Here is a 15,947-nt window from a genome sequence, read left to right on the forward strand (position 1 = left end):
CACGCACGCATGCGCACACACACACACACACACACACACACACACACACACACACACACACACACACACACACACACACACACACACACACACACACACACAAAACCTCCCAGGTACCACAGAAGAAAAATCCTTAAGACTCTAACCTCCCATTAACCAGCAAAAAGCTGGAACTGGAGCTGTGGTTCAGTTGACAGTCTTGAGTGAAAAAGCTAAGGGACAGAGCAAGGCCCTGAGTTCAAGACTCAGGATAGTAAAAAAAAAACCAAAAACCAAAAAACCAAAAACTTCTGCCTGCCAGCTCCTAGAAGAAAAGGCCTGTGAGACTCTTACCACTAATTAACCAGCAAAACTCTGGAAGTAGAGTTGAGGCTCAAGGGAGAGAGTTCCAGTTAAAAAGCTCAGGGATGGTGCCCAGGACCCCAGTTCAAGTGCTAGTCAGTACATACACAAAAAAGAAGTGGAGCTGGGGCTCAAGTGGTATAGCACCCACAAAAGCTAAGAGATAGCATCCAGGCCCCGAGTTCAAGGCCCAGAATAGGCAAAAAAAAAAAGATAATAATAATAAATAAATAAATAAAATGAAAAAAAAAACCTGCCAGGTGCCCGGCAGAAAAGTCTGTGAAACTCTTAAAAGCCAGCAAAAAGCCAGAACTGAAACTGGAGCTCACCCATGGTGAGCAGATCACCAGCAAGAAAACTAAGGACCTGAATTCAAGCCCCAGTCAATACTGACAAATCAAACAAAAGCGCTCTGAACTTTAGAACTACGAATTATTCCTAACGTTTCCCCCCCCCCCCCCCACGCACTCAGCCCGCCATGGCATCAGGTCCTGCTCTCTCCACCCGCAGACCTCAAACTAAGGCCAAGGATCGAGGTCGGGTGGATCTCTCTAGTGCCTCTTTTTCCTTCTCACCTCACTGGGATCGTCTCTCCCAGGTGTCAGAAGTGAGACCTTCAGGTGCAAATTCACTTCAACTGGAGCATTCGCACCCAGGCCCCCACCTTGGGAGAAGGTAGGTGGCAGAGGAAGAGATGTGTGGGAGGGGGCGTCTCAACAGAGGTCTGAAAGACTGCTTGTCACTGTAGTGAACAAAAGTGTCTCTGGGAGCCGGTGGCACACACTGTAATCCTAGCTACTCAGGAGGCTGAGATCTGAGGATCGTGGTTCAAAGCCAGCCCCAGCAGTAAAGTCTGTGAGATTCATCTCCAATAAACCACCAGAAAACTGGAAGTGGTGCTGTGACTCAAGTGGTAGAGTGCTAGCCTTGAGCTGAAGAGCTGAGGGACAGCGCCCAAGCCGAGTTCAAGCCCCATGACCAACAAAAATAAGTGTCAAAGTCAAATGAGTCCTCCTCAATCCTAACTTTATTCGCTCTAAGACTCATTCACTGACTTTTCACTCAACCGACAAGCCCCTCAACATCAATGATCCTCTCAAACCTCCCTTTACTCATTCCTCCCCACTCCCCACTTACTGGGCTCATCATCATTCAGCCCACAACCCCCGGCATTTTCCCCTCCATCTTCTCACTCTCTCCATAATAAATTTTCGGCTAGCTTCTGAGACCGTTACACAAACTGGCCCTGAGAAGTGCTTCCACTTCGGGAATATTCTCCAGCATTAAGGAGCTGCAGCAGCACAGTTTGCGCATGCTCAGTGTTGCATTTGGGACCGCATCTGCCAATAGTCAGTAAGGGGCAGCCTAGGCGGTGGGGCCACAACGCAGGTGCAGAGGGAAGGTGAACGCACCGGTGACGTCACTGTGCCCATGGGAGATTACTTTGGCCACTGCCGCTCATCCCCACAGGGTTGTCTGTGCCCAGTGAGCGGGTGTTTAGTTTGTTCTGCGGGCGAACATTCCAGCAGCCAATATACTACCGCGGGGAAAGGAAAGGAGGTGCTTAATTAACGAAAAGATTCTAGCAGGCGGGAGTTTCGTGACTTGAATTCAGCGGGTAGCAATGGAGTTTGCAGGTGTAATTGAACGCAAAGACTGGTTGCTAGGCAGAATGTTCTATGTGCACCAAGTAAGAGACTTGGAACAAGCTGCTGGCTCCATCCAGTGGCTAGTGCTGGGTGTTTACGTTCTAGAATCGAAAGGCCAAACAAGCTGAAATATAAACAGAGGGAGCCGATACACACTCAACGGGGGTAAAAAATTAAGCAGTGGCTGACAGATTGTTATTGTTGTTGTTGTTGTTTTGGGGGAGGTGATGAGAGACACTCTCAGGATGTTGGGATGCAGGAGGTCTTGAGTAGCAACTAGGCATAGCCAGGAAGGAGTCTCATTTACTCTCTATAGGATGGGAAACCGAAAGACCAGAACAAAGCAACCTCGCATTATATAGTAAGGAAAAATGTACACACACACACACACACACACAAACACACACACACACATATATATATATTTACTTGTTTGCTTATTACCTGTTTACTTGTTTGCTTATTAGGATAATAACCTCTTGTGGGATTTGCTAAAGTATCTCCTTTGTATGACAGCCAGTATGCTAGCATAGCAAGGAAGGAAAACAGCCACAAATAGTCATGTTTAAATAGCCAAGTTTAAATCTCCACCTATCAGCTATGTGATATAGGGTGCGACTCAACTTCTCTGTACAGTTCTCCTCATTTATAAAATAGGTATAATAAGAGTGCCTAGCTCATTAAAGTGGCGGTGACAAATAAGTTCATGATTTTAAAGGGTTTAGAACAAAGTCTGCTACACAGCAAGTGCTGGCTGTTTTTATTATTTAAATGAAATATGGTGTGTATATGTTATATCTTTTTATTAAGGAACATTTTTAAATGACTTTTAGGATGCTTTGTGGAGCAAGGATGAAAATGAGAAGACCAGGAAATGAGATAAATCTGAATCTTCTGAGTACCCAGCACTGTCTAAAGCACTTGACAGCCTGCCTCCAATAGTCACTACAAGAGTTCTGTCATCCCCACTTAATCAGATTTAAAGAAAGTGAGCCACAGAGTTAAGTAACTTGCTAATGGGCACACGTTCCAAACTCATATGCATAACTTACATCCATTACTACTCTTCTTCCGTTTATTCACTTTCCAACAGACTTTCTAGAAAGTGTCCAAGTAATTCTAAAACAATTAAAACCAGCCAAGGAATGGAGATCCCTAGCATAAGAGGCAAAAAGAGAAAGCAAAAAAGGAACTCAAATCTCTTGCTCCCTGAAGAATCAGAACCCTATGGGTATAATATTTGTCCACTCCCTCAATTCATTAAGAGGTGGAAAATAAGCAGGGCTGGACCTATAAGGCCCACCATAATCTGTCTCCTTTCTTTTCTAAACACCATCCCTCACCATCTTAAGTGTGATGAGTGTGCACATACACATACACACACTTATGAAAAGGGGAGGATCTCTTTTAGAGTTGCTTGAAATTGAGATTTTTTTTTCTTTTTAATACTTTTTTATTGTAAAAGTACTGTACAGAGAGGTTACAGTTACATAAGTACATGAGCAAGGTAATGAGTACATTTCCTATTGAAACTGAGATGTGTTGATGGTCAGCTCCAGAAATGTTTCTGAGCCAGGTGTCAGTGGCTCACACTCCTAGCTACTTAGGAGACTGAGATATGAGGATTGCTGTTCAAAGCCAGGCTAGGCAGGAAAGTCTGTGACACTCTTTATCTCCAATTAATCACCAGAAAACTGACTGTGGCTCAAGTAGTAGAGCGCTCACCTTGAACTGAAGAGCTGAGGGACAGCACTCAGGCCCAAAGTTCAAGCCTCATGACGGACAAAAAAAGAAGAAAGAAAGAAAAAAGAAATGTTTCTGAGGCACAGACTACCCCTGAGAAGGCTGGGCATGTAGCTTAAGTGGTAGAGAGCTTGCATCAGATACACAAGGCCTTGTGTATACACAAGGTTCAGCCTCCAAGACCTAAGTAAATAGGTAAAAATTTAAATAATTATTTTTTTTGGTCGGTCGTGGGGCTTGAACTCTGGGCCTGGGCGCTGTCCCTCAGCTCTTCAGCTCAAGGCGAGCGCTCTACCACTTGAGCTACAGCGCCACTTCCAATTTAAATAATTATTAAGAAGAAAAATCTGTCCTTGTGTTCACAGTATACATTCTCAAGTTCCTGCTGCAGAACCAAGACTCTGACACTGTTCTGGGCATCATTTACCATCAGTTCTTAGAGGTGCATCCACCTCAAACAGTGGCTTAAATGGAAGATTTCTTTGTAAAGGGAAATGGGAAGCTGACAGGTAAGTAGCCCCATTATGCAGTCCACACAATGTGGAAGCCTCACCCCAAAACCTCCACATGGCTGGGTCATAATTACAATCACTTTTTTAAAAAATCAGTCATGGGGCCTGAGCTCTGGGCCTGGGTGCTGTCCCTGAGCTCTTTAGCTCAAGGCTAGTGCTCTACCACTTGAGCCACAGCACCACTTCCAACTTTTTCTGCTTATGTGGTACTGAAGAATTGAACCCAGGGCCTCGTGCATGCAAGGCAAGCACTCTACCACTGAGCCACTTTCCCAGCCCAATTAAAATCACTTTTAAGATAATATCCTTTTTTTTTTTGTCCGTCATGGGGCCTGAACTCTGGGCCTGGGCGCTGTCCCTCAGCTCTTCAGCTCAAGGCTAGTGCTCTACCACTTGAGCCACAACCCCACTTCCAGCTTTTTCTGCTTATGTGGTACTGAGGAATCGAACCCAGGGCCTCATGCATGCAAGGCAAGCACTCTACCACTGAGTCACCTTCCCAGCCCCGATTGTGGTATTTACTTATATGCACATTCACTTCCCCATTATTCCCCAACATACAACTCATTAACCAAGGACATTATATGTACATATGGAAATGTCATGATGAAGTCCTCTAGGTACAATTTAATACATGACAATTTTGAGAACAAAGTCTGTAAACTGTTAGAGCTGAGGGGTATGTTACTTCTGCCAGCCCTATTTTCCAGCCCAGCATCCACTTTCCAGAGAAGCAGACAAGCCCAAAAAGATAAAGAGAATTCAAGAAACAGAGTTTTGTTACCCTTGTTACTTCCAGGTATTGGGGCCATCTTTCTTCAGCCAGTGAGGAAGATTTTCCTTATCTCCAAGAGGATGCTCAAAGTGCTTTTTGTTCACCACTCAGTCTCTTGTTTTTCTTCACACTGTGGTCTCAATGTCAGGTCTTCCAAATTTCACAGGTTGAAATTTTAACTCTCAATGCAATGGTATTAGGAGGTGGGGCATTGGGAGGTGATTAATTCATGGTCGTGAGTTAGTGCCTTTACAAAAGTGGCCCCAAGGTCAGGTGTGGTGACACACAATTCTATAATCCCAGCACTCAGGGGAGGTCGTGGCAGGAAAACTGTGAGTTAAGGCCATCCAGAGACTTAATCTCAAAATAGACAGATAGGTAGGTAGGTAGGTAGGTAGGTAGGTAGAGATAGATAGATAGATAGATAGATAGATAGATAGATAGACAGACAGACTCAGGTGGCTGAGATTTGAGGATTGGGGGTTGAAGCCAGCCTAGGCAGTAAAGTTTACAAGACTCTTATGTCCCATTAACCACCAAAAAATGGGAAGTTGAGTTGTGGCTCAAGTGGTGGATATCCAGAATTGAGCAAGAAAGCTAAAGGATAGGATAGCACTCAGGCTCTGAGTTCAAGCCCCAGTACTGTCTCCAAAAAATGAATAACTAAAAATATAGAGACTCTATAAAGTTCATCTGCCCCTTCTACTATGTGGTGACACAGAGAATATGCCATGTATGAACCAGAAACTGAGTCCTCACTAGATATCGAATATATTGGCATCTCAGAATTCTCAGCCTCCTGTGTAGGAAATAAATTTCTATTGTTTATAAGATACTTGGTTTATGACATTTTGTTACAGCAGCCCAGATGGACTAAGACATTTGATGACTTGCTATACTTAGAGAATTAGCTTAGTGGGAAGAAAATGCCCTACAAAGAAGTGGCACTGTGGCTCAAGTGGTAGAGTGCTCGCCTTGAGCTGAAGAGCTCAGGGACAGTTCCCAGGCCCAGAGTTCAAGCCCCATGACCAACACACAAAAAAAGAAAATGCCCTACAAAATTTGGACTTGAATTGTATTTCCTTATCCATTGAATAGTTAGGTGTTTTTAAGTAAGTTACCTAATATATCTCTCAGTCTCAAGTCTTATATGTAAAATAAGCTGTGATCTTCTAAGGCTTGCATTTAGAAATTTTTGGTGTCAGTCCTTGGACTTGAACTCAAGGCCTAAGTATTGTCCCTGAGCTTTTTTTTTTTTCAGTCGTGGAGCTTGAACTCTGAGCTTGGGCGCTATCCCTCAGCTCTTCAGCTCAAGGCAAGCGCTCTACCACTTGAGCTACAGCGCCACTTCCGGTTTTTTAGTGATTTATTGGAGGTAAGAGTCTCATGGGTTTTCCTGCCCAGGCTGGCTTTGAACCTTGATCCTCAGATCTCAGCCTCCTGAGTAGCTAGGATTACAGGCGTGAGCCACCAGCGCCCAGCTTTCCCTGAGCTTTTATTGCCCAAGGCTAGCACCCTATCACTTCTGGCTCCACTGGCACCACTTCAGCTCTACTTCTGGCTTTTTGCTGGTTAATTGGAGATTAGAGTTTCATAGACTTTCCTGTCCCAGCTGGCTTTGAACCATAATTCTCATATCTCAGCCTCCTGGTTAGCTAAGATTACAGTCATGAGCCACCACTGCCTGGTTCATTTTGAACATTTTAAACAATTTCAAATTCCAAGTCCCATATTCACTGAGTTCTTATACTTAGGAACTGTGGCTTAAGTCTTGTTGACCTGTTCTCAGCACATAGGGATCTGGCAGAAATTCTCTAACAGGAGCACATAACCAGATTCTGGCCTGGCTAACCCATTCAACAATGGAAAAGAAACGTCAGAGCCCTAGGTTTTGGAAGTTTCCCAGTCTAGAAGTGAGGCATAGGAATTTAGTATTGTTTAACCAACTGAATCAGTACTCAGCCCAAGCAGAGAAGAAATTTAATTTGAAATTTCCAATAATCTCAGCCCTGAAAAGCATAGAAACATAGATGAGAGAGGCTAGACCTGAAATCCCAGCACTTGAGGCGTTCTAACAAATGAGACCTGTCTAGAGAATGAGAGGAAGAACGAGAGCAAAGGGAGACAGACAGAGAGAATGAGTACAATTCTTGGCCAGGTCAGTATACTAAAAACTCAAGCACTAGGGACATTATTTAATAAGAATCCATCAAGGAGCTGGGTTCAAGTGGTTCAAGTATCTAATCCTAGCTACACAAGAGGCTGAGAACTAAGGATTGTGGTTCAAAGCCAGCCTGGGCAGGAACGTCCATGAGTCCATGAGATTCTTATCTCCAATTAACCACCAAAAAGCTAGAAGTAGAGTGTAGCTCTAGTGGTGGAGCACTAGTCTGGAGCAAAAAACTCTCAGGGACAACAGCACCCAGGCTCTGAGTTTAAACCCTAGGTCAGGCACATACAAACAATCCATCAATGGATTCATGAACATATTAAAACTGAACTATCTACTTACTGGCCTTGGAAGAGTCAATGTCAAAGTCAGTAGGGCCCAGAGGCTAGGAAATAGTGTAATAATTCGAGGCCTATAAAATCTTCACATGATAAATCCTTCAATGGCCAACACAATTGAGGGAGACATGGAACTTATAAATTTGAAGGGTGATGAAGTCTTCAAAATTGATTGTGGCAATAGTTTTATACAACTATACAAAAAATACAATTGCTGGACTCCCAGTGGCTACATAGCTACATAGGAAGCCAAGATCTGAGGATGGTAGTTCAAAGCCAACCCAGGCACGAAAGTCTGTGAAATACATATCTCCAATTAAACATCAAAAAGCTGGAAGTAGCGCAGGGCACTGGTGGCTCACGCCTGTAATCCTAACTATTCAGGAGGCTGAGATCTGAGGATCATGGTTCAAAGCCAGCCAGGGCAGGAAAGTCCATCTCCAATAAACCACCAGAAAACCAGTGCTATGGCTCAAGAGGTAGAGCACTAGCTTTGAGCTGAATTACTGAGGGACAGCTCTCAGGCCCAGACCCAAAAAACAAAACAAAACAAAAAAAACTGGAAGTGGAGCTGTGGCACAAGTGTCAGGGCCCTATACTTGAGCAAAAAATTTCAAGCCCCAAGCCCAGCACCAAAGCAAGCAAACAAACAACCCCCCCAACAACAACAACAACAAACTCTGAATAGGTGACTTGTATGCTATGGGAATTGTGTCACATTGAAGATCTTACAAAGGCAAAAAGAAAATCCATCTTTCCCAAACTAAAAGAAGAAAACATGATAGAGAATAGTTATTTGGACCTTGAGGAAGTCTGTGAGATTAGCAGAGCCACAGAACAGAAGAAACCAAGGCTCTGCTGACTTTAGGTCAAGTACATCACTAACTTACCTCTGAGAGAATTCTCTAACCTCTTTTTTGGTGCCAGTCTTGACGCTTGACCTCAGAGCCCAAGTGCTGTCCCTAAAATTTTTCCTCAGTGTTAGTGCTCTACTGCTTGAGCAACGGTTCCACTTCTGGCTTTTATTTTGGTGGTTAATTGAAGTAAGTCTCACAGACTTTCCTTTCCCAATTAGCTTCAAACCAAGATCCTCAGATCTTAGCCTCCTGAATAGCTAGTATTACAGGTATAAATCACCAGCATCTAGCCTAACCTAGCCTAACACCATTGGAATTTGGGTATTTGTAGTGGTGTTGGTCTGTGTATCCACCCAAATCCTGAACAACACATCAGACTTTTCTATCTTGGCTAATGTGAGTATCTGTCAATAAATGGAACAGGAGACAGGTAAGGATGGTTAATAATGGGGAATGAGAGGCAAAGAGAGGTGAAAGAAGGATCATGAAATAAAGAGGAATGTACAGCAGACTGGAGTGAATGTGGAGAGATATAAAGGGAAGAGTAAAAGAAAAACTGTTATGGTTTGGATTTTAAATGCGCCCCCCCCCCCCCAAAGCTCTTGTATTGAAGGCTTGGTCCTCAATACAGCTATGTTCAAAGTTGTGGCCTTTGGATCATGAGGACTCTGATATCATGAATGGATTCTTTCATAGCTGTATAATTTAAAGGTCTGTTGGGTGAAGGAGGTGGGACCTAGTTGGAGAAAGTAGGTTACGGTGTGCTCACACTCATTTTCTCTCTACCTGCCACCTGTGCTCCCTGAATGACATTAAGTGAGGAGCTTGGCCCTACCACAACCTCCCTACCATACACCATGATGTTCTGCTTCTCACCACCACCCCAGAAAAAATGGAGCCAAGTGACCATGGATTGAATCCTCAGAAATGTCAGCCAGAAGAAATCCTTCCTCCTTATAAGTTGTTTTCCTCAGGTATTTTCTCATAGTGACAGAGGCTGACACATGAATATGTACAAGATTTTGAATGAATTGGAAATTATGCCTGAGCTTGGGTATGTGATGGATCATGAGGCCAATCTAAGTGGGCAATAGGCAGGGAAAGGCAGTGACTGTGCATGGAGCTGATGTGAGCACTCAGGAGTAGAGTGGAACTGCGTGATGGTTTGTGAGATATGAGAGAGGAGAAGGTAATTTAAAGGGAAGTAAGAGTGACTGAGGTCATGTGGGACATAAGAGGAAATGAAGATAAATGGGAATTAGTTAGAAATTGAGCAGGTTACCACAAGGAAGAAGGAAAATCATACAAAGTGAATGGGGTGATATTCAGTAGTGACCCAGTAAGGTGGGTGGTACTGGGATCCCAATAGGAATCAGCAGCTGTGAAGGAGCTGAAGAGCTCATGCATGGATGTGACGTTGAACAGAGAAGGAATGGAAGTAAAAGACAGAAGATAAGTACATGTGGGGACTGTGAGGTGAACAGAAAAGTGATGAAAGTCACATAGCACAAGGTGAGTAAGCAGGGAAACAGAACCCAAAGTGAGCAAAAGTGGTGGATTCAAGTCACAGTGTGACTGGATACAGTTACCAGACAGGAGGAGCAAGGACAAGAATCAGGAGTGGACTTTGAGAGGGAAGAAGGTAACAAGGATTACCTTGGGAGTAGATTTATGTGAATGGGGTAATGAGAGGCTGCATGAACACAAATGGACCTAATGAGGAGAAAATTGAGCAAGAATGGGGGTGACCAAGATAGAGTAAGTAAATATTGGTAACTTGAACTAGCATTGGAAGAATAATAAGAAACGGAGTTTCCAGGAAATGGGAGTGCTGAGGGGGAGGGCAGCATTGGAGAGAACAGAGGTTTCAAAGAAGAGAAAAGAGGAAGTGAATGGAGATGATGAGGTCAAGGCAGTAAAAAAAATGCTGAAGGATGGGTCATAAGAGAGTGAATAGGAGTCATTTGCTGTAGTGTCAGGAAGAAGTCAAGGTAAAAGTAGGCAATGAGCCAGGGTGAACATGAAAGGGGAGAAGAAGGAGTATAATGTGAGAAAATGTAGTAGTGATACCTAGAGGCTTAGGGAATTGAAAAGAAGTGCCCAGTCTGAGTGAACTGAAGTGGAGGTAGCCTATGTGAACTGGGGATCAAAAGGGAGAAATAAGAATGAAGATGACACAAGAGTTGAATCTATGTGTGTTAGTGTGTGTGCACATACACACACATATATGCAACATGTCTGTTGTTAAATGTAGTATTGCATAATAATATGCAATATGTAGCATAGTGTGACTATCACATGGATCAGGTTCCAGTAAACTGAAGTGGGACAGTGCAGTAAGTATAGGGAAGGGAGGGGTGTCAAGGATACATGCAGTAGTTTCAATATGTCCCCTCCAAAAGGCAAGTGCTTAGAAAATCCTCAGTGCAACACTGTTGGGAGGTGGGGCATTTGGGGGAGTTGTTCAGGTCATGAGAATTCCACATTTATGAATGAATGCTGATACACAAAGCCTTGCAGAAATGGGTTCATTTTCTTGTCCTTTGCCTTTTACCATATAAAGACATAGCAAGAGAGCCCTCCTTGGATGTCAGTCATGGTTACATTCAGCAGAGCATGAGGACTCAGAAATAGTAGTTTGCACAGTGGAGTGAATAGCATTGACCTGTCAGAAGGAGAAGGTTAGAAGCAATGAGGGTCACCATTGGAGGTGACCAAGTAGTAAAATGTGATTAGCGAGGATAGAGTTGGATAGTGTTTTAAAAATGCAGGGAAATGTGGGTCTAGTACTTGTCCTGCTTTCATATGCTCAATCCCTCTCTCCCTGCATCCTTGTCTGACATCGCTAGGTTCATCCCTCTCATTGTCTGCTTCCATATTTATGTTTGTGTCAGTATTTTTCTTTTTATTGTGTCTGTCTCTTGGTCTTTAATAAATATGGTACTGGGGAGAATGATGAGTTGCCCAGATCGTTAGTTTCTGTGTTCCAAAATCTGTCACACAGGCCAATGCTCATAGAGCCTAGAATTTCAGAATGCCTCTCATTCCGAACATTACAGGGTGATCTGGAGCAAGGAGTCAGCTTGTGAGGCTTATGGGTATCATACTGCAGTCCTGGGATACTGTGATAGTGACCCTGATCACACTGATGATTGTTACTGTGGATGCCAAGATTTATGAACGCTGTGAAATAGCAAGGAAGCTGGAGAAAGCAGGTCTCAATGGCTACCGAGGCTATACTATTGGAGACTGTAAGATTCCAGTTGCCACATGTCCCATCTATATCCTCAAATAATTCACCACACTCAGATCTAGGCCTTCCTCCACAGTTCAGGGCATGATCTTTCAGTCTGGTGATAATGACTGACTTTTTTGTGTGTGTGCCTGTACTGGGGCTTGAACTCAGTGCTTAGGCTCTGGCCCTGAGCTTTTGTGCTTAAGGCTAGTGCTCTAACACTTGAGCCTCAGCTCCACTTCTGGCACCTTGGTGCTTAATTGGAGATAAGAATCTTACAGATTTTCCTGCCCAAGCTGGCTTCGAACTGCAATCCTCAAATCTCAGCCTCTTGAGTAGGTAAGATTACAGGTGTGAGCCACTGGCGCCCTTCAAATGACTGGTTTAACACAACACTAATGTTATCATCATTACAGCCTTTGTAATCATCCCTTTGATCTCTACAATCAACACCACCATTCTTAGTGCCATCATGAATACTATCACAACCACTACCAGTGATATTTTAAAAGAAATGCCAACATCCCCATTCCACCACCAAAACAAAATCGTCACCCTCACAACTAAGACCACAATCATCGCTGTCTTCATTCCCTTTATCATAGCCTTCCCTATTTGCAAATCCTATGCCAACCTCCTACCTCCTTTGTCCCTACTCAGGGTTATGCATGGCACACTATGAGAGTGGTTTTGACTCTGCCTTTGTGGACCACAACCCTGATGGCAGCAGTGATTATGGCATTTTCCAGCTGAACTCTGCCTGGTGGTGTGACAATGGCATCACACCTACCAGGAACCTCTGCCACATGGATTGTCGTGGTAAGACAACCCTGGGAATACATGGAAGACCTGAGTGGCTCTACACACCACACACAGAAGGCACTGTCATCTAAACTAATCTCCTAGAAAAGTAGAAAAGTGAACAGGAAAAGGCAAAAGTTACCTGGGCCATTAGAAACAGCATTCTATACTGAGTTGTCTAGGTCAGGAGAATACAGAGCCCTAAATCTCATCTAGAATGGAAGATGCAGTTTTCTGAGACTCAGGAAACAGGAAAATTAGCTCCATGTGAAGTAGAAGGAGAGACTGTTCTGATTTAGGGTTAAAGTTGTGTAAGCCTTGAAGGAAGAAGCAGATCCCTAGAAGTAGGAAAAGAAACTACCTCTGATAAGAAATGAGAGAACTTTACAGGCAAAAGTGAGGTGTTTTTGAGACAAAATAGAAGAGCAAATTGAAATTATTCAAGGATATCCAAATTGGTGGTTGAAATTGTCCAATACAGGCCAAAATAGAAACAATGCTTATATGAGGCAAGTTCAAATGGAGACTGAGGTTGTCCAAGTCCTGTCAGCACAACAGAAAAGGTCACCCAGGAATGGCCATCAGTAGTTGAAGTTGACTAATAAGGGGTAAATTGAAAAGTGAGGCTTTTTAAAGGCTAGGTAAAACAAAGATTAAGTCTGTTCAGTTTGAGACAGCATGGATATTGAAGTAGTTAATAAGGTTAAAATTATTTATACCTAGATAGCAATTAAGATTGCCCAGACCCTGAGCTCAATCTCCAGTATTGTGAAAAAATGCCTAGGACTGGTCTACATGGTGGTTGAGATCATTAATAACTAGCCAAATAGCAGTTAAAAATCACCCTGTCCAACAAGCATAGCACTTAAGATCATGTAAAACTAGGCACCATAGTGGCTGAGGTTGAACAGGACTAGGCAATGTGGAGACTGAGGTCATCCAAAACCAATCAAATCTAGGATCTACCAACCCAGTATTTGAAATCACCAGGACAAACTGCTGTGGCAATTAAGTAATGCCAGTATTACTGTTTAGTAGCCAGCATTACAGTTTAGATAATTCATAACCAGATGAAAAAGTATAAAAATATCAGTTGAAATCATCCAGAGCTAGCCAGGATGGAGATTAAGGTTGTCTAGGAACAGCCAATGAGGTATGTTGGTTACTCCAAACCAGCCAACGTGATAGTCAAGGTCAATAAGGAGCATCCACATGAGTTCAGCCCACATGGTGGTTGACAAGGAATGATGTCATCTACAATTAGCCAATGTAGTGGCTGAGGTTAGGCCCTGAAGAACCCAGAAACCTAGGGCCCTCTGTATGCTGTCCCCTGGTCCCCAATTCACCAGATGACTTTTTCCCTTTTTTCTCCCCAGATTTACTCAATCGCCATCTATTGGATGACATCCTGTGTGCCAAGAGAGTTGTGAGTTCACATGACAGTATGAGAGCCTGGTAAATTCATGGGGATGGTCTGGACTCTGGACTGCCAGATATGGGGTGGTACTAATACCCCACCAGCTTGTCCATTTCACCCTCCCTCCCGCCCTCTCTCCATTTCTAGGACTTCTTGGATTCAGCACTGTTCTGGCCATGATTTATCTGAATGGCTCAAAGGGTGTGATTTGCATGCAAAATCTGACTCAAGAAAAGATTCTTGGGGATAAAGATTTGCTTTTCCTTTTTTTCAAACCTTTTGTACATTCAATAAAGGGTAATATCTACAAACAATGTAAGGCCATTGCTTGTCAGATCTCTGACTCTTCATTTTCCAATGCCTAAAAGTATCTCTATTTAATCAATTCCTCCATACCATCACACTCTGATATAGAGATACCAGCTGAAGCCAAGCATTGGCGGCTTATGCTTGTAATCCTAGCTACTTGGGATGCTGAGATTGGGAAGATTGCAATTCAAGGTGGTCATGGGTAGAAAAATTTGAGAGACCTATTCTCAATGGAGAGCAGGACATGATGGCATGTTTGGATAGTGGCCCACATGTGCACCTGGGCAGGAAATAAGGCTCTATCTCCAAAAAATAACCAGCAAAATCAGAGTTGTAGATCAGTAGTAAGAGCATCTACCTAGCAAGTGTAAGTATCTCAGTTTAAGCCCTGCAAACTGCAAAAGAAGAAAAAGAAAAGGAAAAAAGAAAATATATGACTCACTTGGAGTAGGTGTTGGAGATTATTGTAGTGATTAAGTGGACAAGTTCTCCTTGGTTCAAATACCACAGCTTCTCAAGGCTATGGTGCCTTAAAAATATCTTGAAAAATAGATCTTTGTGCCTCAATTTTCTCATCTGGGAAGTGAAAATATGATTGCATGGGATTATTGGCAGGATTAAATGAATTAATGTTTGTAAAGCACATAAAGTGGTATAAAAGTCAGTTATAGGGTGTGGTGGTGAGTGTCTGTACAGTGCTTGGGAGACAGAGGTAGGAACATTGCAAATTTAAAGCCAATTTGGGCTATTTAGTGAGATTCTGTCTCAAAAACAGTGTCTCACACCTATAATACTATTTACTCAGGAGGCTGAGATCTGAGGATCTTGGTTGAAAGCTAGCCCCGGCATGAAAACCTGTGAGATTCTTTTTTTTTTTTTTTTTTTTTTTGGGTACAGTCGTGGGGCCTGAACTCCGGGCCTGGGCACTGTCCCTCAGCTCTTCAGCTCAAGGCTAGCACTCTACCACTTGAGTCACAGCGCCACTTCCGGCTTTTTTCTTTTTGCTTATGTGGTGCTGAGGAATCGAACCCAGAGCCTCATGCATGCAAGGCAAGCTCTCTACCACTGAGCCACCTTCCCAGCCCAACCTGTGAGATTCTTATCTCCAGTAAATTACCCCCAAAATAGCCAGAAGTAGAGCTGTTGCTCGAGTGATAGAACTTCAGCCTTGAGTAAAAGCTCAGGGACAGCACTCAGGTCCTAGGTTTGAGTCCAAGGACACTCGCTCACCAAAAAAAAAAAAAAAAAAAAGCGCCATGCTGGTGGTTCACACCTGTAATCCTAGCTACTCAGAAGACTGAGATCTGAGGATTGATGTTCAAAGCCAGCCAGGCAGTAAAGTCTGTGAGACGCTTATCTCCAATTAGCCATCTAAAAGCCAGAAGTGGAGCATGGCTCAAGTAGTAGAGCACTAGCCTCAAGCAACAAAGCTCAGGCTTTTTTGAATTCAGGGCTTCCAGACCCTGAATTCCAGCCCCAGTACCAGCACAAAAGTCACTTAGATGTTTCAATAGAGAGGAGTGGGCTACAAGGATAAGAAAACAAACTTCCCTCAAAAAGTTATCAGTCTCAGATGAGGTCACAACAGGGTCTTTATTTAAGACATACAGTCTCTTCAGGGGAGGACCACAATAGATTCAGCCTACCCAAGAAACTCAGTGGGAATTAGGAGTTTAAAATATTCCCATTCTCCCATTGCCTCTCACGGATTCCCATTCTCTCTGTTCCAACATCACCACGTACACAACCAAAATCCTAAATTGCAAATGACAGACTGGGAATTTAGGCAAGGAGTTCAA

The 15,947-nt window shown here is 43.4% G+C and overlaps 1 protein-coding gene across 1 annotated transcript; it reads left to right on the forward strand.

Moving 5' to 3' along the window:
• Nucleotides 1-11,480: 11,480 nt before the first annotated feature.
• On the forward strand, nt 11,481-14,089 carry LOC122098800 (sperm acrosome-associated protein 5-like). Its single transcript, XM_042669258.1, has 4 exons — nt 11,481-11,637; nt 12,282-12,440; nt 13,799-13,877; nt 13,987-14,089. The coding sequence occupies exons 1-4, from the start codon at nt 11,481-11,483 to the stop codon at nt 14,087-14,089; spliced, it is 498 nt and encodes a 165-aa protein (XP_042525192.1).
• The last annotated feature ends 1,858 nt before the right edge of the window (nt 14,090-15,947 follow it).

This window comes from Dipodomys spectabilis, unplaced genomic scaffold (genome assembly GCF_019054845.1).
Source record: "Dipodomys spectabilis isolate Male_0828 unplaced genomic scaffold, ASM1905484v1 ptg000492l, whole genome shotgun sequence".
Lineage (NCBI taxonomy): Eukaryota > Metazoa > Chordata > Mammalia > Rodentia > Heteromyidae > Dipodomys > Dipodomys spectabilis.